This window comes from Empidonax traillii, unplaced genomic scaffold, assembly GCF_003031625.1.
Source record: "Empidonax traillii isolate 1590-97213 ecotype Southwest subspecies unplaced genomic scaffold, ASM303162v1 scaffold11:size2795301, whole genome shotgun sequence".
NCBI lineage: Eukaryota > Metazoa > Chordata > Aves > Passeriformes > Tyrannidae > Empidonax > Empidonax traillii.
The window spans coordinates 821,387-846,924 of NW_020955204.1; the positions used below are offsets into that span (position 1 = coordinate 821,387).

A 25,538-nucleotide genomic window follows, 5' to 3' on the forward strand; every position below is an offset into this window, starting at 1 on the left:
GGAGTCAGTATGGGCTTGAACACTCTACTCAGACCAGCAGGTGATCATTTCTAGGGTAACTGCACTGAGATAGCTAATGAGAGATGACAGGGCTGAACATGAGACACAGCCAGTGCCACAAATTCCATCTTGACCCATGGAAATTTGGAAATACTCACTGCAAGCTGGTGGGAAAGATTGTGCAAAACAAGCAAGAATAGTAATGCTGCATGATACAAAGTATCTTCAGAGGGACCTTGCCCAAAAAATAACCCAAACCAAAAAAGCAGAAAAAGACTTGCAACCATGTATTGAATTGCCGCCCAGGTCCAGGCTGCAGGAGAATGAGACTCTTTACTAAGCTACCTAAGTTCTTAGAAGATCAAAGAAGATTATTTTGAGAAGATGAACAAATCCTTTCTGAAAGGGAGGGGAAGAAGGTAATGGAGTAGGCTCTGTAACTGGAAAAAAATAATTATCTTTAGAACATCTATGCAACATGGCTCCAGTAAACTTCTCCAAACCAAATTTCAGGCCAAATCACCTCAGCTGCTTTCAATACATCCATTTTCTGGCCATGCCCTCTTGTTTTTCATCATTCAGGAACCCTGCTTGCAGAGGTTCCTGGTTTGTCAGTCCCTTGACTTACAGCAATTATAGCTTCAGTTTGAGACTTCCTTTCTCAACAGGCAGTGTAGTGGTGCTCAGCACTTCTTCCCCCTTGGTGTGGGGGCCCACAAACTCTCCTCTTCAGTTTCAGAGCTTTTGCTGGGTCCTGCTAATTACAGATCCTGTGGTTCCTTCCTCCTTGTGTTTCCTTTCTATCCAAGCAGCTGGAAGTCTTTTTCCAGGTCCTGCACTCTCCCCCTTTGACTTCACTACCTCTTTCCTTCCTGAGTCTATTGCTCCTGCGTTCAGCAGGAGGCTGACACCAAAACAGTCACTGCCCCCAGCTGTGACTACACTAGCCCTTCTCTCAAATTCTCCTCAGGGCTTCCCCACAGGTGCCACATATTTCCTAAGGAATGCTGCATCCACAATCCTCTGGATGTTTGTTTCACCAGTGGCCCTGCACCCCCTCTACACATGAGAAGCTGAAGCACTGCTACTTACTCTCACTCCACTCTCTCTGGCCTGTTTGACAGCGGTGCTTGCACTCTGGTAACTGTAGTTTTCAGAAGAGCTTTCTCAGCTTGCCTTGCTTACCTTCTCTTTTTGTCAGCATTGTCCTGCCTTGCTTTCAAGGGTCACTGTCTTCTGCTTGAGACATGCTCCCTATGCTTGTTGAAGGCGCTGTAGGCAACTAGTACCTGTACTAGAGGGATTCAGTTTAGAAAACTGGTGAGCGGGGTGATCTGCAAGGAAGAGAGATTACATGTGCACTGGAAAATTTGGAAGGGTTGTGTCTGATAGGTGGACAGCCCTGCTGGCTCTTAACTCGAGCAAGTTAGTGCCTGTGCTGTGGACTGCCCTTGAAAGAAGGTGAAGTAGGTCAGGGTCTGCTCACTGCACAGTTTCTCCACCTTGCTCCCATGTGGTGTGATTAGCATGTTTTCCATCAGTTGAGTGATTGTCCCCTGCCAAACAGCCTGTTCCCAGCAGGGGCACCTGTAATATCTACAACAGACCATTACAGCAAGGTCTAAAACTTGTCCTCAGATCAGGAAACCCCAGGGCACATCGGCCAGCTCACCCCTACTTTGACGTATCCCCAAAGCCTCCCAAGTCCAAAGCTCCTGCCAGGCCAAAGGTAATATTACCAGATATTTGCAAATAAACTTTTGATTATAATATTGGAAATGGAGTTACAAAAGAAAAGCCTGAATACATACATGTATACACACACACACACTCACTTAACCCAGGAGCAGCACGCTCCGCCCCTGGTCCCACACTCCAGTTACCCTTTGCAGCAGTTTTCCCTGGCAGGCCAGCAACATTGTCTGGCACAGCTGAAAGGGACAGTCCTCTCTTCCTTTCAGTATTCCTAGCCTTTCCCTTACATATTCAGCAATCACACAAGCGGGAGGAGATCAGCTCAGCTGTGCAATGACCATGAGCACTTGAGCAGGGCTGGGCACACAACTCAGCCCACGGCTGCCTCTTGCCAGGGCAGGTGCAAGGGACAGCATGTGCAGCAGGACCAGCCTTTCAGCTGCAACACAACCCCAAATCAGAGCAAGCCAGCCATGACCCTGCTCCTCAGTATCTCTCAAGTTACGCATCCATTGCGTTCCTTAACTTATGTGTTTGTTCTATGTTTGCTGGCTTTTCTCCAAACCACAGCATTTACAAGACTGCAGTAAAATTGTGTAAGTTGTAAACCTGAACAAAATATTCACTCTACACATAGTCTATTAGCTCCTTATCTCAGATCCTGCTGGAAGCATTGAACAGAGTCAGTGTGTGTGATGTGACTGCCTACCTCAGTGCTGTACTTCTTCCTAGGAAGGCAGCCACTAATTACACTCAGTCCAGCACACCGGCAGGCCAGTCACCCACGACTCTGCCATCTGCTTCCCTCACATCAATCCCAGCAAATATGGCTTTACAGGAACGCAGGCAGTTTGCTGACTTGACAGAAACCTAACCTAACCATATGGAAAACCACGGGAAATTGGGAGCATCTTCTTACTCCAGGAAGGGACATCCCTGCTGAGAACCCATCCCTTGTTCTAGTGGGAGGAGAATGCTTTCTATCAATTCCCCACTCCTTCATTCATGGCTATGTTTGCTCTTTCCACTACTGAAAATAGCCCTGAAATACTGAGCAGAGCTCTCTCCCAGGGTTGCTGACTATCCCTGAGGGAAATCGTGGATTAATTCATGTCTGTTAAACTGCTTACTAAGGAATGGGGGGGGGGGGGGGGGGGGGGGGGGGGGGGGGGGGGGAGGCAGGAGCAGGAGGGCAGGGAAGTAACAGATTTGTGTTAGGAATTGCTTGTCTGCCCAAGGTCTCATTGTAGATTCCTGTAGGTCCCTACCACTTAACACTGTGATCTATGGGAAACTATATCTCCCTGTTACTTACTGGGTAGTTTACTGAATTTGTCAGACCCTTTCCCACATCTTTTCATTCAGCAAAAGCGTGAGATGCCAATGGGTCTGAGTAGGAGAGCAGGACTCAGCCACCTCATCTCTCTCCTGCACAGTCCTTTCACCCATGTTCTTGGCTGGTCAGTGAGAAAAGAGCAAGGTTCCTCTTTCCTTCTGCCACCCTGCTTTTAAACAGAGTCACAGAGAAGCACTTTCTCTTCACTACTCCTCTGCTCTTGTTTTCAGGCCTGAAAGTGCAGGGCATGTTTCCATCACACCACTTCACTCCTGAGTGTCTCCAGCTCTTTCACAGTAACCTCATGCCCTCAGATAACCAGACTTCTGTACTGCTAATGTGTCCCCAGTGTTATGGCAGCCTCCAAGAACGAGCCTAGTCATGGTCCTTTGCTTTCCTTTGCTCTCTTGGATGATGCTGGGGACTATCTTTTATTCATAGAGGTGGGTAACAGCAAGGTGATCTCTGATTAGGAGACCTCATCAGGCTCAGGGTCTGGTGTCACAGCAGTCAGGAAGAAAGAGGCAGGTGTCAGATGTGATGTCGATGGACAGGGAAGCTGAGGGCCAAAGAGCAGGCTGCCAGCTTGGAGCTCAGGAATTCAGCACTAAAGCATATGAGATGCAAAAGAAACAGATGCAGGAAATAGCAAGAACAGTGCAACGACAACACACGCTCACGGGGAACAGTCAGCAGTAGGAGGTCTTTCCTGTAACTGACAAAGGCAACAAAAAGAAGCTGATTATTTCTCAGACCAGCAGCATGCTTTTCCTGCTGCTTTTATGGAAAACTGATGGACAGGATCAGCAGCTTTGCCAGGATCTGGAGCAACCAGCTTGAGCTGGAAGGCCTGCAAGGGACCCTGCTGAGGTAGAAAATTTAAGTAACCCTGCTGTAGCAAGCCTTCCTAGGACACAGTGCAGTGAACAGAAACTGTGCTCCCTCCATGGAGGAGAGGAGCCTGTCCGGTATCTCCCCATGTCCCCTAGCACAGACAGGCGGAGACAAAGTGTAACATTGACCTACTGGCCTCTGAGGCTGCCTTGCCTCCTCCTGGGCACATGCCATTTCTCTCTGTTGTGGTTTAACTCTGCATCCAAGTACCACAGAGCCACCAACCACCACCCAAACCCCTCGTGAGATGGGGAGGAGAATCATAAAAATGTAAACTATAAAAATAATAATAAAGGAATTAAACCCAAGAAACGCAAGTGATGCACATACAACTGCTCACCACCTGCTGACTGCTGCCCATCCCATCCTCAAACAGCGATCAGCCTCTCCCAGCCAACTCACCCCAGTTTATATACTGGGCATGATATTCTGTAGTATGGAATAGCCCTTTGGCCAGTTTGGGTCAACTGTCCTGGCCATGCTCTCTCCAAGCTTCTTAGCTCCTCACTGGCAGAGCCTGGGAAACTGAAAAGTCTTTGGCTTACACTAACCACTACTCAGCAACAACCAAAACATCAGTTGTGTTATCAACATTTTATCATACTAAATGCAAAACACCAGCTACTAGGAAGAAAACTAACCCTATCCCAGTCAAAACCAGGACACTATCTCACGAGCCTCAGCTGGGGGAATGCCAGCGTGAACAGACTCTGTCCCTCCTAACCCTTGTACGACACCTCCATCACCCAGCCAAGCAGAGCTCACAAGAATGCAGCAAGCAGAAGAGGGGAGCAGCACCACACAACAGATGATGACAAGGCAGGAGCAAGCAACTCATCTTGAGGCAGCTCTAGACAATGTGAACACAAACACTCCCAATGCACACTCATCATCTGAGCTTGCACCTCTACACAAGATGCAGCTTACACAGCCTCCACCCTGGCTCTGTAGACTCCCTCTCCCGCTCTTCTTTCAGGGCCCTGAATGCACTAACATGTCTTCATTGTCCTGAGCAGCCTCACCTGGGGCCCTACCCAAACTCCCAGCCCATGGGGTTGGGGGGGTTGGATGCGTTTGCATTTAAGCTCAGCCCAGAGCAACTAGTCCCTGTCTGAGCTAAGGTGGAGGAGTAGTGGTCTTTGTCTGTGCCTTGTTGATTCTGACCTATGGGCTAGTTCACCAGCTTGATCTCGGGCTTGCCTTGCCTTGTCACCAGAGACATGCTTGGCAATCACTGGGCTGCAAACCACCTCATCACCACAAGCTTGCCGAGCTTTCTCAGTTTTTGGTGAAATACAGCTGCTGTGCTGGGCCTGCCTTGCTCTGCATGGTCAGGTACTGTGGCAATAGGCCATGGCTGGTGAGGGCCCTGGCCTGCTGGTCTCAGGAACATCCCCCTCACAGCTCTCCTTCTCCTAGTGTGCAACTAGCCCTTACTGCACCCTGACATCAGCTCTCCTGGTATGAGTGCCAGGACAGCTGCACTGTGAGTGGCATCAGGGAACTCAAGTCTTTTAAAAATAGCTGTGAGGAAACTGCTATCGGTTACTTTCACCTGAATTGGTTCGCCAGTGCTGTTTGTGTAATCCCAGAAATGGGCATATAGGCACAATTAAGGGAGCTGCATAAGAGCAGCAGAAACCTGGGGCTGCTTAAGACAGGACTGCTGCCAAGAATGATCCCTGTCACATGAGTTCAGAAACTCATCTCAGAGTAGCTTGAATCAGATGTGTCAGCCAGAAGCCTCTCATCTTACTGTACGTGCCTCCTATATCAGATCTCGCTCTGACCATGTAGCTAGAGCTTTTCTGATTCCCAGAATACAAGATCCTGCTAAACCTGCAGGGTTTTTTTCCTGCAGTTTTTTTTTTCCTCAGCAACTCTTGTTCCTGATTGCATTTCTACGCCCCGAGCCTTTACATATCTTCCTAAGATCATGGGCCCTAGGTTCCCAATGCAACGAATTCTACTGTCTGCCTTAATATCTATGGATAATGTGGAAATGAGTGAAATGAAAGTCTTTAAATTTAAACTGAAAGTTGTCCAGGTGTTAGTACATTTAACTGTTTCCTTTAGTGACAAGCTGGTGTTGCAGAGCAGCCTCAGAGGTAAGGAAATCCCAACCTATTCCATCTCTGTAATACCATCTACTGATTAGCCTTTGTTGTGGTTGCCCTTCTGAATCTCCCATTGCTCTGCATCTTTCTTTTTTTTTGTTTGTTTGCTAAAGCATGAAATGGGCTATATGCCATTGACTTTTAGTTCAAAGCACAACCATATTTCTTCCTGTTTTTCTTGCATTATACCTGAATGGCTTTCTATTCCATACCTTCCTGCTTCCAAGTGGGTAATACAGCAGTTAAAGGCCCTGACATCATCTTTGCTCTGAAGTAACAACTTCCCTACCTTGATTATTGCCTCATGATGCCTTGATTACTGCACAGGATTAGCTAGTACTTTCTGAGAGGTCTCCACCCTCACTAAATCAGGCTACGAAGGTGTGAAGGGCCTTTAGAGGAAGGTGTATGAGGAGCAGCTGAGGTCACTTGGTCTATTCGACCTGGAGCAGACTGAGAGGAGACCTCACTGCAATCTACAACTTCCTCATGAGGGGAAGAAGATGCACTGATCTCTTCTCTGTGGTGACCAGTGATAGTATCGGAGGGAATGGCCTGAAGTTGTGTCAGAGGAGGTTTAGGTTGGATATTAGAAAAAAGGGTTTTGCCCAGAGTGTGGTTGGTCACCGGAACAGGCTCCTCAGGGAAGTGGTCACAGCATGCCTGAGAAAGTGTTTGGACAATACACTCAGGCACATGGTGGGACTCTTGAGGATGGCCCTGTGCAGGGCCAGGAGTTGGACTTTAATGATCCTTGTGGGTCCCTTCCAACTCAGGATATTCTGTGATTCTGTGAACACTTCCAAATCACAGCTCACCTGTGCCGGTGTGCCAGGCGCGGTATCCTGAGGTCGGGCTGTCGGAGCAGGTGCTGCCTGGAATCGCTGAGCTTTTTCCCCAGTAGCAGCTGACCCGCGGCAGGCACAGTCTCCTTGCTATTCTAAAGGGTCCTTGTCTCGCTCCGGGCCCACAGCGGCCTCAAAAGGACGGGCACGGCCAGCAGGGCTCCCCCAGAAGTGCCGGGTACGGGGCTGCAGAACCACCGTGAGCACTCAGAGCTGACGCGGGTCTCGGAGGGGGGAACGTCCCCGCTCATGTTTAGCCTCCGGTGTGCGGAAGGCGATGCTGTGACCCCTGGGCAGGGTCAGGCCGGCAGGGGTGCTGCGGGCGGGCTGCTCCTGTCCCGAGTGGGAGGCGCTCCCGGAGAGCGGCCCCGGAGCGGGCGGGGCGAGCCGCCTCAGGACAGACCGGCCGCGACCGCGGCGCCGATTGGGCCCGGCCGGCCCCCGTCCCCGCGGGGGTGTCTGGGAAGGAGAGATCATGGCGGCGGAGCCGAGCAAGACGGAGATCCAGACTCTCTTCAAGCGGCTGCGGGCAGCGCCGGCCAACAAGGTAGCGGGGAGCGGCCGGGGGCTGCCGGGCTCTCCGTGCCGGGCTGCTGCCCTGCGGCCGCCCTCTGCGCTCGGACCGGGCCGCGGTGTGCTCTGGGCCGCGCTGCGGCGCGTCTTGGGGCGGCCGGGCAGCGGCTCTCGAGGAGGGCCCGGGGAGAGCTGGGGTCGCCGCGCTGCGGCAGCGGGTGGCGGAGCGGCAGAGCCGCAGCCCGGCTGTCACTCTACATTCTCTTTAGTCGTGCTTCGACTGCGGCGCCAAGAACCCGAGCTGGGCCAGCATCACCTACGGGGTGTTCCTGTGCATCGACTGCTCCGGCGTCCACAGGTCCCTGGGCGTGCATCTCAGCTTCATCAGGTGCGTGGGGAGCGGGGCTCTGGCCCGCGGTGCCGCGGGCAGGCCTGGGGCAGCCCTGCTTCCTTGCTGTGGGAACAGGCAGCGACTGGGAGAGGAGCGATCGCTTCGGGCTGTGCGTGGCTCGCTCGCCGGAGCTTCTGGGTCACTCAGCCCTTCCGAGATGGAGTTTCCAATGCACCTCAAGTGGATCATCGACATGTTACTTTCGCTAACCTTGCAGAAGTGCTGTCTAGACTTTGACGTGTAGAAGCAGAGAGGGGAGTGGGGGGTGTGAATCTTGCCAGTAAAACAGCAGTATGGTAGTCTTTCCTGTAATGCTGAGCAAGGCAAAAAGAGGAATATTATTTAATCTTTTCTGTATCAACCCAGCAGGAAAAATGGTGTTTGATTTTCAGTTTAGTTCTTTGCGGTACTTATAAAAGTTAGCATTTTAAGTAAAAGAACTGTGACCTTTATTTGTTTAGAGAAAAGTTGAGTAACTGATATGAGACACGCTGTGTCCCCTGACTTTACTTGGATGTTTTCTCAGTTGCTTTGTCACGTGTTTTGGCCTAATCTGTGGGACGGGCTTAATATGAGTCTCTACATGTGAGATCCCATGCAGAACAGAAGTTCTTGGCTGTACTTTCCTAGCTCAAGATCCGCCCTCTATACAAGCAGTACAAGTGAGAGATCCTCAAAATTTGGATATTATTTGATGTGAATAATTTGAAGTGAGGTGTTTTTTTCACTTTAAAAGTTCAAACTAATTTTTTTACAGGAGCAAAGAAGTTACTAAGATGTTCTTTCCCCCTTTGCCATGTATACTCTGAGATAGTAGTGGGATGTCTGATCGTTCTAGGTCAAAGCTTGCTTTTGCATTTGGTATGCCTGCTCTTCATTAATAGAAATAATTGGTTCTCACACAGGTCCACGGAGTTGGATTCTAACTGGAACTGGTTCCAGCTGAGGTGTATGCAAGTGGGCAGCAATGCCAATGCGGTGAGGAGCCTATGTGGGCATTTTGCTGGGTTTCCCTCTTACTAATCCGCACTCTTTTTCTTATTCCTTTCCTTCATGTTGCTTTCTCAGTACCACCCTCACCTGTTCTTTCTCTGGATAGTAAACTCTTCTGAAATGTGTAATGAAGGGGAGGGGCATTTGTCAGGTGTGCTTAGAGGTCAGACTCTGACGTTTGCATGCATTGTTTTTTGATGTGCAGTTCTGTCATTTTCTTGCACCTCATTTAAAATGAGGCACAGCCTTCTTTAATGATAGGAGTTAATAATAACACTCATCAGTTTGAAAGCTCATGCTCAGCACTGTGAATCAGAATCATCCTTCTGTGGAGGATATGGATGGTTTTCATAAGCCTCTGGGGCCTGGAGTGAGACATCTTGGAGAAAGCTGATCAGTGCATGGTTGGTTCATGCTGTGTTCTCAGTATGTCATCCCCTGTCTCTGGGAAGCTTTCCTTTTCTGTTGAGTTTGTCTAATGCATGATTGAGTATATCTAGCGGTCAGGAGACTGACTGTTCCTCTCTTTTCAGACTGCTTTCTTCCGCCAGCACGGCTGTACTACCACAGATGCCAACGCTAAATATAACAGCCGAGCTGCCCAGATGTACAGGGAGAAGATCCGGCAGCTGGCAAGTGCTGCCATGGCCAAGTATGGCACTGATGTAAGTCTGAGCACCCTGGCACTGTTAGATGGGTAGTGCTGGATGCTGAGTCTTGTAGGATACCTTCTTTTTTCCCTGTCCTCTCCTCAGCTGCTTATAGATGGACTGAGTGGAGCCCCTGGGCACTCCCCTGACAAGAGTGATGCTGATTTCTTCACAGAGCACACACAGGTGAGAAGAACTGCCTAGACCAGGCAGCCTTAGTAGCTCTCAAGTAGCCAGCTGTTTAATCAGGAGCAGTCCCACTTAGTTTGGAAGGACTCTAAATTGTATAATTAATCAGTAGTTACATGGAAGAACCAGGATTCAGTTATCTGTCTAGGACATAGTCACAGATTTGAACAGTCCCTGATGAGGCCTGTAATATCCATGTCTTTTGTTTTTAAGACCATCTTTACCTTCAAAGAATACTCAGAGCTACCAGCTACTCCCTGGTAGTGTGTGCTGTGTTAATGCATAGTTTCTTTGTACAGTTTAAGCAAGAACTGGCTATTCCTTTGAACTTCTGGTTAGTCAGCTTTTCAGTGCACAGACCTGGTAAAATGGATTTGGGCAACTGTCTGCACAATGCTAGATGGACTTTCTCAGGCAAATAGAGTAACGTGAGAATTGGCTGAGAATGCCAAATAGAGACAGTGGGAGCAGAGGTTTAATTTTTTCCAGGAAAACTCATTCACACTTTCTCCCAGATTTAAGCTTATTTCTGTTAATCTGGTAAGTCCTTGCAGTAGCCAACAGCCAATGCTGTCATTACTCCTGGTCTTTCACTCAGCTTAGCTTTCATTTTTTTCTTTAACTTTTGTCCCTGATAAGGGAACGTTGACTTGTTCATATATTACGTTAAATGAAGACACAGTCTGGAGTTTAGAACAAGTTTCCTTTAGCCTAAAATTGAATATGGGTTACCAAATCTGAAGTAAGTTCAGGATTTTTTGGTTCATTCATCTTCTACAACTCATTGGAATGAGCATTTCCTTGCAGTCTTCCAGTACCTGGGATGTAGCAGATGCCAGCCAGAATCCTGCAGAGTCTTCCCTGGAGGTGGAAAAAGCAGCAAAGTCATCAGAAGGCAGTGAAGTGTCGAGTGAGTTCCTTGCTGAATTATTTTTTCCAAGGACCTGCTTTCATTTCCAGGAGAATATAGTTCTGTGCTGCAGTTGAAAGGGCTGAGCTTTTCCTTTGGTTCAGGTTTGAAGGAGTGGAAGCTCTCTGCACTGTGTGATGTTTACTATATCAGTGGAGACTTAAACACTGCTCTGTTTGGGATCAGTTCTCTGCTTTTCCTGAAATGCACACAAAACTGTTTTGTGAATTAGTTGCCCCATTTTCCTGATTCCAGGCATAATTATTTGTTTAAACACTCTTCTGTATCCCTTGAATTGTGTGGTTCTGAAAATGACATACGATTGTAGAGCAGAAAATGGTTTCTAGGGTGAATGACAAGGAAACCAAGAGTCTGGGGGCATAGCTGTAATTTGAAATAGCTTTGTACATTTCCCTGCAGAGTGGTTGCTTTCTTTTACTTTGTTCTGAACACTGCAGAGAATAATTTGCTCTATGGAGGCAAAAAGTTGTTGTGCTTAGGAAATTGCATGTTTCAAGCTGTAACTTGATTTGTTTGTGGGGGCAGAGAAGCTGGAAGAGATGTAGTGAACCTGCGAGCACACTGGGGAAAAAAGGTGTTGAGAATCAATCTGCTGAATGTTTTCTTCTGGTTTTGTGCCCACAGATCCCAGCCAGGGCCCATCTATTGACTTGTTGAGCACATCTCCTAAAGCTCCTTTAGGTAAGTAAGACTTTTCACCGTCTCTTAGATCAGTCTTGTTCTTATACCTGCTGTTCAGTAGTAAGCTCAGTGGAGCTGGAACCAATGAGCCAATTTCCAGAATGTCTAAAGCAGCTTCTTCCTGTGGAGCCAGTACTAAGTATGTTCCTGAACCCCAAAGCCAAGCTACAGTTTGCTGGAGGTTTCCTCCTCCTTCAGGTGATTGAGTTCAAAGCTGTTGCCTTCCCAAAAACATGTTTTCATTTTTTGAGCTTTTGGCATGTGTATATCTAGAACCTGGGTGATCAAGGCCACGTGGCTGTGGTGTTGAGTTTTTTGGTTTGTTTCCCCACAGAACCTTCGGAGACAAATGAATTTTCCATATCAAAGTAATAGGGATTTATATCTGATTCTGTCCTGCCATTACTGTCCTGGCTGCACACAAAGAATCTAACTGGAGCTTCTTTCCTTACTGAGAACATGCTCCTAGCCCACAGTGGGTTCATTCTGGGTGGAAAGCCTGTGTCCTCAAGTGTCTGTTCATTCCCCATGTTTTATGTCTCTTCCTCAGACATGTCCATGTATCTATCAACACAAGGGGCTGCTCCTGCCAGAGGTAACTGGCTAACAGCTGGCCTGCACTGGCTGCTTGTGACAACTCTGCTTGCCCCTTCTGTAATTCTGCCTTCAGTTCTGACTTAACTTCCTGTGCCTGGGGGGAGAGAATGAGCCAAAGCTTATATGTGTTGTATTGGGATCTAAACCAGCTATTTCACATCTGTAAAGAGACCTTATTGACATTTTTGTTAAATGTTTTCCAACAGTAAAAATAAAAACAACTCGACCTCAAATCAAATGTTAGCAACAGCGAGCGGACAACAGTCTGGGGTAGTGTGAATGTTTTGAATCTTCTTATTTCAAAAATTTATGGAAGACTAGAAAAGATACAGGAAAGGCCATCAGGAATGATCTATGGGTTAACAAAAGTCATGTGGCTGTAGAAAGTAAGGAGACACATGCAGAAGAAAAGCCCAACAAGGGTGATAAAAGATTTTTGAGCTTGGAAGAATGTCTTGGGCAGTCCCTCTCTGCTTTGTTCTTACCTTTTTCCCCAGGCATTTGCTGCTTGGCTGGACCTTGTCTGGTTTGACAAGTGTGGTATGCCCTCAGAGTGATAAGTGCAAGGTTTTGGGGAACCTTGTTGCTTTTACAGCTCGCTGCACTTTAGGTCCATTTTGTTGTTGGAATGTTCATGTAAACATGACTTCAGGGTTCTTGCCGCTTTGTCCCTAAGGCATTGGTGAGGCACTGTCCTTCATATGCCTCTGAAGCTGCATTTTCTTGAATTTATGTATGGAATAAATTTAGTCTTTCTCTAACTGCCCTTGATCCCTACTGGGTGGGATCACCTGCTGCATAACACTCAGAGGAGCTATTCACAGTTCTTAATTCACTTAGAAGTTTCTTCAGCAGTAAACATGCTTCTTTAGGCCAACAGCCTGCAATTGTGGAGCTTCTAAGTGCATCTTACTTAGCTGGGTGAAGGCACCCAGTCTTTTGATATAAAGTGCATGGTGTGCCCTGGACGCAATAGCAGCTGGACTGTGGTGGATGTTCTTGTGGGTTGCTGTCTAATTTTGGCTTTTTAAATTAATTCACTTCTGCTTATTTGCTGCTTCCCTCCTCTTGCAGAACTTAAATCCTCCCTCATTGGAAAGAAGAAGCCAGGAGCTGCCAAGAAAGGGGTATGTCTGAGCTCTTATTTTATGGAGAGACATGTCTCGTATTACTGCTGTCCTTTCCCTGGCCCTTGCTTTCTGCCCTTAACAAAGCTGCATACTGAGAGGTCCGTTTGGGGAAGGCAGAGCTTAGACAGCTTGTATATTAATGCACAAAAAATTTCAGGTTTTGGATCATTACTGGTTACGGTCTGAAGTGTATGTGGCTGATCCATTAGTGCTGCCCACTGGTGGGTTAACTCTTAGGTGTTCTTCCATACTGTGTTGCAAGCTCTTTTGGATCTGTAGGCTGTGACTACACAGGGAGACCGAAGGCCTGATCAGTGCAGCAAAAAGTAGGATTCAGGTTTTCTTCTACAGTGAACAATCTAGTGAAGGAATCACAATTTTTTTGTTCTGTTTTTCCAGTTGGGTGCAAAAAAAGGTCTTGGAGCCCAGAAAGTAAGCAGCCAGAGCTTCAGTGAGATTGAGCGGCAAGCCCAGGTGGCAGAGCAGCTGAGGGAGCAGCAGGCAGTGGAGTCCAGGAAACAAGCCGAGGAGTCCATGTAAGTGCCCTGTTTGGGATGAGTACCTTGCATACATAAGGCAGAAGTAATACGAGGCTAATGCTGTTCATCCTAGGACCACCTAAAGTGAGTACAGAACACACTGCATGACAGGAGGAGCAGTAGCTATAAACCAGTATGGCCCTTGTAGCAGCACACAAGTTATATTGACATTTTATTCAAATTATCATCCCTGGGAGAGTTTAGGGAGCAGAAATGCAAGTATTTTGTGTTTCTGTTCACCTTTGGACAGGACTGAAAAAGGCAAAGGCTGAATGGATGGGTCATTCTTGTGGTGGGGAGGGGAAGACAGATGCTGCAGTGTTTACAGTGAGGAAATCATGTTTAGACAGAAGGAGAGTTGAATCGCAGGGGAGGTGAGATGGGAAAACAAGCAGTAGCTTTTGTACAAGGACTTTGGCAGACCTGTTGTGAAAATGGCTGTTGTGGTGGGGATTACCATTTGCTTCTGCACAGTATGGGCAGTGAGGGAGGGTAATGAGCTGGTACCCACCATACCTCTTTCCTTCAGAGTCGCCTCAATGCGTCTGGCTTATCAGGAACTGCAGCTTGATCGAAAGAAGGAAGAGAAGAAGCTTCAGAATCTTGAAGGGAAGAAGCGTGAACAAGCAGAGAGGCTGGGCATGGGCTTGGTGTCCAGAAGGTACTTGGCTGTGGATGGCACAGGACAGACAGGTGTCTCGGAAGCACCCTGCTCTGGAGAAGTTTCTTGAAGGCAGTAGCTTGCTCTTGTAACAGATAAGGAGATGATTTAAAGAGCTCATTTGCTGGTCTAGATCTAAAAATGCTTCTGGCATCAGAAGGAATGGGCTCTCTGCTCAAAGGTTCAAGTACTCGTTTGAGCATTTCCACAGATGTGTGGCCTGTCAGTGTCTAGCTCTAGAGCCCTGCTGCTTGACAGACATCCCCCTGCAGGATCCTTCCTTTAAAAAGATAGCTCAAGACTTCTGAAGGAGCATAGATAAGTGGTGAAGGGGGCTGGCAATCCTACAGGTCTCCCTCCAGGCTTGTTGCACTTGTCCCACTTGTGAAGGCCAGATTCACTTTTGAGGCAGACTGGTTGTAGGGGCTGGATGCCATCAGACCCCTCAGCCCTGACTGCCTGTTTGTTGTGCTAGTCCTGTTTCACACTCGGTGATGGCTGAGATGCAAGTAATTGAGCAGGAGACGCCGCTGGTAGCAAAGGCTTCCCGCTCCCAGTTGGACTTGTTTGAAGATGGTGGAAGGTTCGCATCTGGACCCCCCAAGTAAGACTTGACTTCAATGTAGTCTTTGGCTTATTCCCGAATTTTATGTCTGGCCTCAATTAACCTATTTTTGATAGGTACAAATACAGTCCCTTCTCATTCGAAGATGCATTTGGCTCACGATGGGAAACAGACTCTTCATGGGGTATGGACAAAGAAGAGGAACCTGAGGTGACCGTTTCCAGTATTCGGCCAGTTTCAGAGAGGTAATGCTTACCACTGCTAGTGTACCTTGTGCCCCTTGTGTGTGAGACAAAGGGATAAATCTGGAAGCTGTGGGAGAGATGCTGCTGTGTTACAGCAGGAGCCTTGTGCTACAAAAGATAACTTGCACAGACAAGCCCAAGAAAAAGGGCCTTAAGCGAAAGGGCCTTAGGCACTTCTTTCCCTGTCATATCCCTAAGTTTGATACAGCCTCTATGGTTATGAAGTACTGGCTGTCCTGAGGTGGGGAGAGATGGCAGCTAGCACTTGAGGATTTCTTGATTTTCTTCAGTCAGATGGGGTCTAAGACAGAAGTGTGATTCTTTACTGTGTTGGTGAGCTTAAGCTGACGTGTCTTTTCTTGTTTCCTTAGACCCCCCAGTAGGCGGGAGACTGAGAACAGGCCATCCATTGTGGAATCCAATGAAGCTCGACAGAAGTTTGCAGGGGCTAAAGCTATCTCTTCAGATATGTTTTTTGGGCGGGAGGCAGATGCTGAGGTAGATGCATTCTGCAGTGCTTATGCTAGTACAGCTCTGGCTTTACTTCCTCCTGTTTGCTCAGGTCCTACTTTATTTCCTTCTTTCATAACCTTTTTATTTTGTTTTCTGCTGCAGTATGAAGCCAGATCCCGACTGCAGCAGCTCTCGGGCAGCAGTGCCATCAGCTCTGCAGACCTGTTTGGAGAGGCTGACAATGTACACTCAGGTTTGTTAGCACTCAGCGGGGTGAGGAAGGGGGTCAGGATGCTTTCTGGAGCCGAGGAACTCCAGGCTAACTCCTGCTGGTTCTTGCAGGTGGCGTGTCTATTGGAAATGTCCTGCCTGCAGCTGACATTGCACAGTTCAAGCAAGGAGTGAAATCGGTTGCTGGCAAGATGGCTGTCCTAGCCAATGGGGTGATGAACTCCCTCCAGGTGAGGTTACACTATGGCACCTTCAGACAGGCTATTGTCATGGTCAGGGACTTTCACAATAATCTGGTTTCTACTGGAATTATTGTTCTCTTCTCAAATTATGGGGAAAGTCCCAGGGAGAGACCAGTCTTTTATAGCTGATGACTACAGTACAATAGCTGAGCAATTCCAGGTGGCCAGTGAACTCTACTTGGCCAGGCTTACTCCTCTGCTGTACAGGACACCTTGTTATGTCAGATATGCCTTTTCTATAAATTCCAGGCAGAACTTAAAAAGTTAAGGTTATTTTTACCTTCTGCTTTTGCATGGTGTCCTGTCTAGGTAACCACACACAGCATTCAAATACCAAACACCCCAATTTCTTGTTATTGGTCTCTGGATTTTGCATGAAGGTGTTGTAGCATGGTGTCTTGTTTCCTCCTCAGGATCGTTATGGCTCATATTGATGACCCAGGGACTGCAACTCAAAGGGAAGCAAGCAAGAAGCACTGATGCCACCTTTGTCCGGAGTAAACTCTGCAGGACTGTTTTATTATCTGGGTTGGGTGGGGAGGGGAGAAGGTAACCGGAGGGAGTCAGGACATGGCTGTTCCCAGGATGCTTTCTGAATATCTCTGGATTCCACTCTATTAAAATTCAATGTGCCCTCATACCCACTGCTATCTACTAGCCAGTGGAGACAGGCCTTCTTACAGGGTTAACCTCACTGTTGTAAAAGATATGACAGGAACTCCTGGACTGCCCTCATCAGTGCTCTTGTCACTCTTGGCCCATACCTTAACTCACCAAGTGACAGAGGAAAGGGGAATGCTATTTTTCTGAATATCATGTGACATGACTGTTTTTTGTTCTGCTCAGTGCTCCCCATCCATGGTGCTGTGGAGTCCTCCATATTTGCAGGATCTGACTTTTGCCATGATACAATCCTTTTTACTGTCTTCTAAACCAGCATATATAGATGCAGGAGAAAAAAAAAAAGCAAAGATTATTTTTTTAGCTTCTAACTACATCATCAGCAAGAAAGGCCCAGTTAAAGAAGTAAAGATATTTACTGGATCCCTGGTTATTTTGTTGCCCAGGTTTGGATGGAGGTTAAAGTACTGAGCCTCTGACATCACCATGAGATGCAGCAGTGAGTGGGACTGTTATTTTAGTCCTGTTCAACTTCGTCTCTGCTTCTGACTCTGGTTTTAACAAGAGCATGTTTTTCTCTTCCTTGGACTATCGTGTTGAGGACTAGGTAGTAAGAAGTGGGAAAGGGCTAGTTACACACTCTTACTAAAAGAAGAGAGGCTGAGGCTGTTCTGAAGCCTTCTCTGTGGGACTGGGAAGGGGCTTGCATGGGCTTCATTGAGGGGCTGTGGTAGCTGCTGGGAGGGGAAATGTTACTCAGCTGCTCTGTGCTGATGTTTGGCCACCCCCGGCCCCTGCGATGGGGCAGGAGGGGGATAAGGGTCAGGTCTTCCTGTGGCTTTTTCGCCTGTGCCCTGGCAGAGTTCTACATCGCAGTATCTGGGAAGGGGCTGGGGCTCTGGGGAGTGGCAGTGTTGCCACAGGGCGAGGGCGGGAGTTCTGGACACCTGCATGGCCGCAAGTGCTGCCCTTGTGCTCAGGGTGATGTTCCCCCTGGGCCTGGCCCCGGGTAGCACCCAGAGGAGGGGCCAGGGCAGCCCAGAAGACCCATATGCAGCAGAGGCCTGACACAGCGTGCTTTATTGCTGGGCTGTCACAGCCACTCACTGAGCTGGGAGAGAACACACAGATCATAAATAATATAACTTACAATAAATAAATAACCCCTCCCACTACCTCCACAGGTGGGGCTGTGGTAAAGACTGAGCAGTAGTTATGCAATTAGTCTTAAAACAGCTCCAGCATGTGTTGAATCCATAGCATAGGGCTGGTACAAGCTTTGCGCTACCAGTTTCTGGTGGCCCATGTAGCAGCACTTTACAACCAGGAGGAGCAAGGTGGCTCCCAAAGATGCATGGGAAACTGAAATTCCCCAGGAAACAACTGTGCAAGCTGTGGCACAGGAGCAGGACTAGACACCTGTCGAAGTCAAACTGCAGAGTAAGTTACCGTTAATGCAATGCTACGCTACTTATTTTTGTAATTGTAAGGGCTATGGGATGCTGCTACAACAATGCCAATATCTACAAAAAACCCCAACTGGATCTCATTTGAGAACGGCTTCCTTCTCCCTTAGTGCTTCTCCCCACCCAGCCCCAGCAGATGCTCTATAGACTTACAAGCCATACCACCTGTGACCAAGGAATTTAAAGACTTCCTCACCTCCAGTCTCTCTGAAACTTACCATTCCAAACGACCTTAATATGCTGTTGGAAGCAGTGGGAGACCTCCCAGAAAGGAACCTGGCACAGCAGCAGAGCCCAAGAGCACCATGCAGTAGGTACTGCAGTCTAGCTTATTTGCTGTATTTGCTTTGGCCAGTCTTGGGCACACAAAGGAGAAAGCACAGAGCAGACACAGCTGGCATGGCAATATCTAAAGTGCCCTTTTCTAGGAACTTCAGGAATTTCTCTGCTTTTGATCCTATGCAGCTGCAGCTTTACTGGGAATAATTACAATGGGACACAAGTGCAGAGCTGCTGCTGGCGATTTAACCAGATTTAACAGAGCTACACACCAAAACACTGGCAAGCGGTCTGTGCTAGTGCTCCCACTGCTTCAGCACCTGCTGAACCGGGAGGGAGAGCCGGTGAGAGCATACCCGGCTGTTTCCAAGTGGGAGCAGAGCTGGCATCTGCTGGCTGGTCTTGCCTGCCAGCAGGGGGAAGCATGACTCTGCAGCTGTAAATGGCTTCTGCAGAGGAGCTATTGCACAGATTTGGAGCTAGGAAAAACTGAGAGCTCTTCCTGGGAAGAGATGGATGAACCTGATACTGGGGACTAGCACAGCCACACGCGCACACTGGTGATGTAGACAGAACGCTCTGTCAGAGCAGATGCTCTGGGAAGAGGTCCTGTTCCTCCAGTGGGTTCTGGAGAAACCCAAGATGGGAATGGTGCCCACCCTCACAACCTTCAGTTTTCAGAGGAGTCAGTCTCTTCATTGGAGCCTTCGCTCTCAGCATCCATTTTTCGCCGGTGGTGTAGAGGTTTCCAGGGTGAGTTAATCCTTGGTGAGTTACGGACAGGCATATTAGCTGTGTCCCCGCTGGAGCTGGCAGAACCGGACATGGAAAGCCCTGAAACCTGAGCTACCCTGAAAGAGAAAAGACAAATAGTAGGCAGCCTGACTTGTCATCTCCAACCTTTACCATAGCACCTTAGGAGTGAACCTGGGAGGAGGACTTAAAACTACCACAGGGATGGAAAGATGTTCACATGACACAGGGGGAACACCTTGCACTGGTATGTCCCAGACTTACTGTATGAATCTTTTACTGTTTAAATATATCTTCTGATATGAGCCTGTGTCCTCCAACACTTCTAGTTTTCACCATCCAACCAAAATTTCCCTCATTAGAGACTGATGCTTCCTCTAGGTCCCTCTTTGAGTCACACTCTTTCTGAAGGCTTTTCTAAGGACTTTGTCAGCTGCACCAAAGCACCCCAAAGAAAGAAACCCTCCCTGCTCAGGCTGCTCTTTTAGCTCCTCTATTGTTTTACAGTAAAGCAGAGGAATAGGGACAGTACTTTACTACACTCTTCCACAGCATGCTACCTTTAATCTGCTGCTTTACCTCTTAGTTTAGGCAATTCCACTTACAGTTTCTCAAGTTCTTGATCCATGGCAGGGTCCAGAAACAAGTCTCCTTTATCTGGTAAAACCCCTGGGGAAAGAAAATCAATGAAAGAAAGTATCAGAGCAGAGTTAGGCTATTCATTCTTCATGAAAAGTGTTAAAGCCATAGCAGCATCCCAGCTCTGTCCTGCAAGACAGAGAAGACTTTTTCTTATACCTATTAGAGAAATGGAAACAATGTTGAGGATCACAGACAGCTAAAGAATGATGATCCATTTTCTGTGCCTTTCAACCAAGCTGTAGCTGAGCTCAGACTAAATGGGAGGCAGCCTCAGTAGTCTCACTTCTCACAGCCCTAAGTATTGGCAGCTTTTGTTCACTATACAAAACCACTGACTACTGACTGTCAGGGAGTAGGCCTTTGCTCATTGTCCTATATAGTCACCAGTCCCAGATCCTATCAGCGCAATAGATGTGGTGGTGTGGGTGCCACAGCCTGAAACATGTGCTATACCACCCAGGGAGATGTATATTTCTGTGCCACCTGTCTTTCTTGTGGTGAACTGAGGTTGGGGATCAAAACACCCTGCCAATGTAAAGCTATTGCTTGCCTTGCAATTCAGGAAAGTCAGGCCTGACTCTGATGCACCATTAAGTCTACAGGAGTAAGTGTGGATGAACTGTGCCCTAGCATTGCTTGTGTGGGTGTGAGCCAGTGAAAGGCTGGGCCAGTATTTGGGTACCCTCTGTCAGCACAAGATCAGCATGCTCCTTCTCACATTAAGAACACTATTCAAGATGAAGGATGTGGTATAGTTCAGGACTAGAACAGCTGGTTGATCATTCTTACCCTTCTCTGAAAGGACACTGGCACCTGAGAAGTGCCCAGAAAGGAAGCTGGGGCTCTTAGGAAAGCCCTCCTTCCTAATTCTTTATCAAACTCCACCTTGTATAGGGGTCACGGGAGGGTGTGACCAGCTGGCACAGAAATTATAGGAATTGCCTACCAGAGTCTGGACAGTGCCACTGCACACCAAAAAACCCCATTTGGTAATCTATACCAACAGTGCAGTGAAGAATGCTCTTGTTTTTCAGTAGACACGGGTGCTACACTCAATACCTTTGGGAAGAGTCTTTGTACTCCCCGTGGGGACACAAGTCTGTGTTCTGGCCCTGGCACCTTTCCCTTGAAGGAGCAATGAGTGCGTAAAAACTAGAACCAGTTTAGATCAGAACCGACTCCCCCATTTTCTCCAATTCTGGTCTTCCCCTCCTGCAAATGAACAGGAAAGCCTGGCAGCGCAACACAGTGTCAGGAGGTCCAGGCTAGAGTCCCAGCCTCCTTCCTTTCATGGGATCAATTAAAAGAATAAGCAACTAAAGCTTAACTTGTTTCTGTATTTGCAGAATGCACAGTGAGGTCTCTAGGGCACAAGAATTACTTGGGAGAGTCAGTAAATAGCTCTCAGAAAATTCACAAATCAACATTGACATTGGAGTTACACTGCAGGTTCCAATCTGCCTGGCAAACTCATCAGCACTGCCCCAGCCTGAACAAGCTGTTTTAATCCCTACCCCTCTTCCTCAAGAGGGGCTGCTTGCTTTGTGAGACCAAAGAGAAGGCAGGCAACCTGACCGAAACCTCCTCTGCCTGAAACTGCTCTTGCTGAAGGGCTTTGGGGAGCTTGTGATCCCCTACAGACCAAAGACTATTGAAATCATCCTTCAGGAGAGATTAAAAGACACCAGGAAAAGAATCCTCCTTTCCTTGCCAAAACACTAGCACCTGTCAGACTTGTGGCTGCTGCCCCTCCTCTGAGAGAGGCCTCAGCAGGAGTCTGGCAGAGGGCCAGGGGACGGGCCCACATTAATGGAAACGAAAACCCACACACTTTGTAGATGGCACAATGGCGGCTGTGGGCAGGATTTTTTTTCTTTTCATCTGTTTTCTTTGTGCTCAACTAGAAATGGATTTCATAGGGCAAAGGAAAAGAAAGATTTTGCTTTCTGCCATCCCGGCATCACCTTCCTCCCAGTGAATACACTGCTTCCTAAGCCTGTTTGCAGAGGGGATTGCAGGGCTGTATTCATGTACTTTTGATATATAATCTCCGTGTTGCTGTGTAAGCAGCCCTGCCCCACAGGACCATTAGCAGCTCAAATAGTTTGCTGTAAGAGGGGGCTCAGCCAGGGAGGGCACACTTTTACTGTACTATGACACACACCTGTACAAAAGAAGCAGCCCTCAGGCAAAGTACACCTTTTCATTGAGTTTTGTCTTCGTAATATAAGGACTGGCACATACTCAGGCCTAGAAGTAGAGGAAGAGGATACCTACTCAAAGACAGAGAGCCTACCCTTGATGGCCAGATGATTTGCTGAGTGCACATGAGTGAAGATGAGTGTTTGGGAACACACTCAGCCCCCCACTCCCCCTCTCCTCATTTAAATGTACCTCCTGGATCCAGCCTTGTCAAAAACAAAAAGCCATTTCTGTTCCCCTTTGCAAGAGGAGGAAGCAAGCAAGGCATATGGGGGACATATGGAACTGTGAGTCTGAATTGTGTATGGATTACATACTTCCCTTTGCCAGTGCAAAGGGGGCTTTGCACTGCTTCCTTGCTCTGAACTGGCACAACATGAAAACAAGCAGTGAGATGGTTCCCACAGCAGTCTGGTACAGATTTTTTTTTGCAGTTTCTGTTTTATGACACTGCCAGATTTTCAGTAGGCCATAGATTGCTACTGGCAAGATCATGCTGCCTTGAGGGAAGATGGGGATGGAGCTGGGAGAGACTGGGTTGTAAGCTTTTGAGCCAAGGAGGTTTTCCCTACTTTTCTTGTAGAGAAGAGCAGCCATTTAAAATCTGTGGGAGCACAAAGGGCTAAAACATAGGATGGGACTTCAGTTTAGTATGGTCGACACCAGCCAGACATCTTACTTGTCTCCTGACCACCTCTGCCCAACTTTTACAGCCAAACATGTTAAAACAACAGTTCTGCTAAAACTATCAGTTATTCAAGAGGCAAAACATTACTATCTTAGGGCAGCATTTCATATACAATTTTATCCTTGGAGAAGCTACACAGCTCCCAGTAGACAGTAAGGCACAGTGCTATGTTTTTCAAGTTAATCCATCAACAAAATGATGAAAAACTTTCCCTTGGTCTCTTCCTGACAGTGTAAAATGTGGGGCATAATTACAGAGGATATTCCCAAGAAATACAGAATGACTGAAAATCTAGAGCTGAATCACTCACAGCAGTCTTACCTAGAGCTCGATTGATCCCCTGATCCTTTGCAAGTGCCACAAGAAATCCATAGAAGGTCATTCTCTGTGCATTACTCAACATTTCCTTCACAAGAGCAGAAGGTGGACAGCTAAGAAAAGAGACAAAGAGGTCATCTTATCTTTTAAATTATAATTTCTTTTTCCCGAGACTCAGCTCAAAATGGAGAAATAAACCCTTTTACCTTGTTCTAACAAGTCAAGTTGCCTTGACTCAGTTTAAAACAAATAGGCACCAGCTTGCTTATTGAGCATTGCATCTGCTCCCTGTTTGCTAAGCAAGATCTTTTAGCTGGGGTACATCCCTAGGAGCAGTCTTACCTGTCTCCATTCCAAGGACAGGGAGAAAAGCCTAGATGCACTCAGAGGCACATATATCCCAACTCTTAGCATGTTCTTTCAAAAATCATCTGGGAAATACTTTCTTTTAGAAGTCAACAAACTTTCACAGAATTGTAGAAGCGTTAAGCTTGGAAAAGACTTCTAAGATCACCAAGTCCAACACCACCATGTTCACTGCTAAACCATGTCCCTAAGTGCCACATCTAAACAGTTTTGAATGCTTTCAGGGATGTTGTCATCATCCTTTTGATCAGTGATAGTCATCCAAGGGGCAGGAAAACCTCTCAAATGATAGCCTAAATACGTCAGAAAACAATATTTAGGTAAGGACTAAATTGACATGTTCCCTTCACCTGTGTGTGGCCAGTCTCTTCGCGAACGAAGAACCGGGGAAGGTCTTTCCACCTTCCAGCCTGCGCATTGGATTTTTTAGGTGAGACACAGTGTGCGCGGAACTGAGCCCACCCTTTAATCCTGAGGTTCATCTGCCGGGGCCAAGCACGCTTGGACGGAACACTCACCTTAACCCCTGGCCCTGACTTATAAGCAATGTCTTCATAGTGATTCTTGCTCTTGCCCAATACTCCTTAAAGGATTTCATGCAAAATCACATTGCCTCATAAAGAGGAAGTGTTGAACAGTCAACAGTGTAGTGTCACCCTGGGAGATGTGGGTCTGGGCTGGTGACCCCTTAGGCAAAGGTGGTTACCAAAGCCTGGCCGAGTATTGAGCTACTGGATGAAAGGCTGGGAACGGCTCCCCTCACAGTGCTGTGCAAAGCCTGACTTGCCATATGGGCTCACAACACCCTTCCCATCTAAAGTTCTCAGGACATACAGGGAATGTAGAGCTTTTGCTGTTAAAAAAAAAAACAACCCATCAGCTCCATGCTTAGGTATCTATAGCACTGGACAGCAGTTTAGGAGTAATTTCGTGGATCACAAATTTGGGTTCAGGCACATTACGCAGAAACCAGATGGAACTTGTGTCCTGAGTCATTTTGTGGATCTATGCCATGACCTTCTAGGAGGGTGTGTGCTTGCTACCTGCAAGAAACTATGAAGAAAGAGTCTGTCAAAACTATACAATAAGGTCCAGTATTGCTCCATCCTCTGCTGAACTAAGGCTAGTCTTGTGCCTGGGATCTGCAGCTGGAGACCACTTTCATCACAGGCTGAGGTACAGACTGGCAAGGTGAACTTGCTAAGGTACTAAGGCTTCATACTCCACCCACACCAGTGGGCCTTTCTTAGGGTTCAGCTCCCAAGAACACAACTGCACTTGTTTATTATCTCCTCTAGCTAACTCATAATGCATCTCTCCTTGATGAAAGTGTCAATGCAGAAATGAGAAAGGAGACCAGAGACCCAAATGAATCCATTACTTCAAGAATCAGCTCAAATCCCATGTTTCATTTGGTTTAAGCTGTTCGGCTATGATGTTTCCCTTGGTACTTCTCCAATGGGGGAATATCCACGTGGGAGTTGGATGTTTGTTCAAAGTCCTGTATTTCTTCACAGCTCCATCCTTACAGAGGGTTTCCAGAGACAGAGACTTCAAATTTGTGTTTTAGACTCTATTCATACCTGTATTTTGATCTGTCACACAAGGACTCCAGGCACTGGTAGAAGAGAGATGCCTCTACCCCTTCGAGTGGGTTGCAGTCATTTGAGGGTTGGCGCTGCCGATGTTGCCCAGAGGACGATGTTGGCACAATCACAGTATTTGGATTCTTACCAGCCAGTAGATCCTGATAAATGGCAGCCACACTTTCCAGGAACTCTGAAAGAACAGCAAGCAACTTAAAACGCAGGGCTATAACCAGCACAGCATCCTCCTGATCTACCAGAGTTTGAATTAAACTGTCATTCTGTGTTATACATAGCACCAACAGCAAATAAGCACAAATCTACAACATCCTGCATATTCAGATCAGATGTTAGGCAGGCTCAAACAGCCATTTCCATAGAAGCTGTTGGCTTCTTTCTGTCAGGATGATTATGGGAGGCCACTCTGTTGAAAAAGATTCTTCTGCAGGGTACAAAGGCTAGATAGCACATGGATAAAACAGTAAAGTGTGAAAGCTAATGTCAAACACAAAACTACTTTGCAAAGTCTAAAATGTTTTCCTTCTCCACCTCTTGCCACTCATCATTTAAGAACTCATCCAAGTTGGGAGCAAGCTATATTGAACTGCAACAGGAGGAAAGGGAGCGAGTTAGTTAGGGTTCCAGGCTGTATCCCAGCTTGCCTCTGTGCTGCTCCAAAGTAAATATAACACAGGCTTTAGAGGAAGGGCCAGGGCAGG

At 47.4% G+C, this 25,538-nt stretch overlaps 2 protein-coding genes across 6 annotated transcripts in view; one reads left to right on the top strand and one right to left on the bottom strand.

Annotated features, from left to right (window-relative positions):
* Positions 1-4,454: 4,454 nt before the first annotated feature.
* CUNH11orf49 (chromosome unknown C11orf49 homolog) overlaps positions 4,455-25,538 on the bottom strand; it is a 95,900-nt gene continuing 74,816 nt past the window's right edge. For 2 of the 3 annotated variants that reach the window (XM_027886806.1, XM_027886793.1), the window contains 4 exons: positions 24,817-25,012; positions 22,871-22,980; positions 19,623-19,686; positions 17,581-19,115 (listed from right to left, as the gene is read on the bottom strand). In XM_027886806.1, the coding sequence (XP_027742607.1) occupies positions 18,935-19,115; positions 19,623-19,686; positions 22,871-22,980; positions 24,817-25,012 (551 nt within the window). In that variant the 3' untranslated portion in view covers positions 17,581-18,934. Of the gene's footprint in view, positions 4,466-17,580; positions 19,116-19,622; positions 19,687-22,870; positions 22,981-24,816; positions 25,013-25,538 lie in introns of those variants that run through there. The other variant, XR_003571547.1, reaches the window with a different exon arrangement.
* On the top strand, positions 7,299-16,942 carry ARFGAP2 (ADP ribosylation factor GTPase activating protein 2). 3 transcript variants are annotated; one of them, XM_027886566.1, is made up of 17 exons: positions 7,299-7,434; positions 7,670-7,788; positions 8,697-8,769; positions 9,318-9,449; positions 9,540-9,620; positions 10,431-10,533; positions 11,179-11,235; positions 11,786-11,830; positions 12,907-12,959; positions 13,362-13,498; positions 14,031-14,162; positions 14,638-14,766; positions 14,844-14,972; positions 15,344-15,470; positions 15,588-15,678; positions 15,768-15,886; positions 16,312-16,942. In XM_027886566.1, exons 1-17 carry the CDS (start codon positions 7,363-7,365, stop codon positions 16,330-16,332), a joined length of 1,620 nt encoding a protein of 539 aa, XP_027742367.1. In that variant the 5' UTR covers positions 7,299-7,362; the 3' UTR covers positions 16,333-16,942. The 3 variants fall into 3 exon arrangements, with proteins under 3 accessions (XP_027742367.1, XP_027742376.1, XP_027742386.1); XM_027886575.1 differs by lacking the exon at positions 11,786-11,830; XM_027886585.1 differs by lacking the exons at positions 7,299-7,434; positions 7,670-7,788 and adding an exon at positions 8,354-8,453.

What these genes read in the sequence shown, in the direction of transcription:
- ARFGAP2 (XM_027886566.1), top strand. Translation starts at nt 7,363, where the DNA reads ATGGCGGCGGAGCCGAGCAAGACGGAGATCCAGACTCTCTTCAAGCGG. An exon ending in TGGCCAAGTATGGCACTGAT is followed by an intron (nt 9,450 to 9,539) that starts GTAAGTCTGAGC and finishes TCCTCTCCTCAG; the next exon opens with CTGCTTATAGATGGACTGAG. An exon ending in CAGGAGCTGCCAAGAAAGGG is followed by an intron (nt 12,960 to 13,361) that starts GTATGTCTGAGC and finishes CTGTTTTTCCAG; the next exon opens with TTGGGTGCAAAAAAAGGTCT.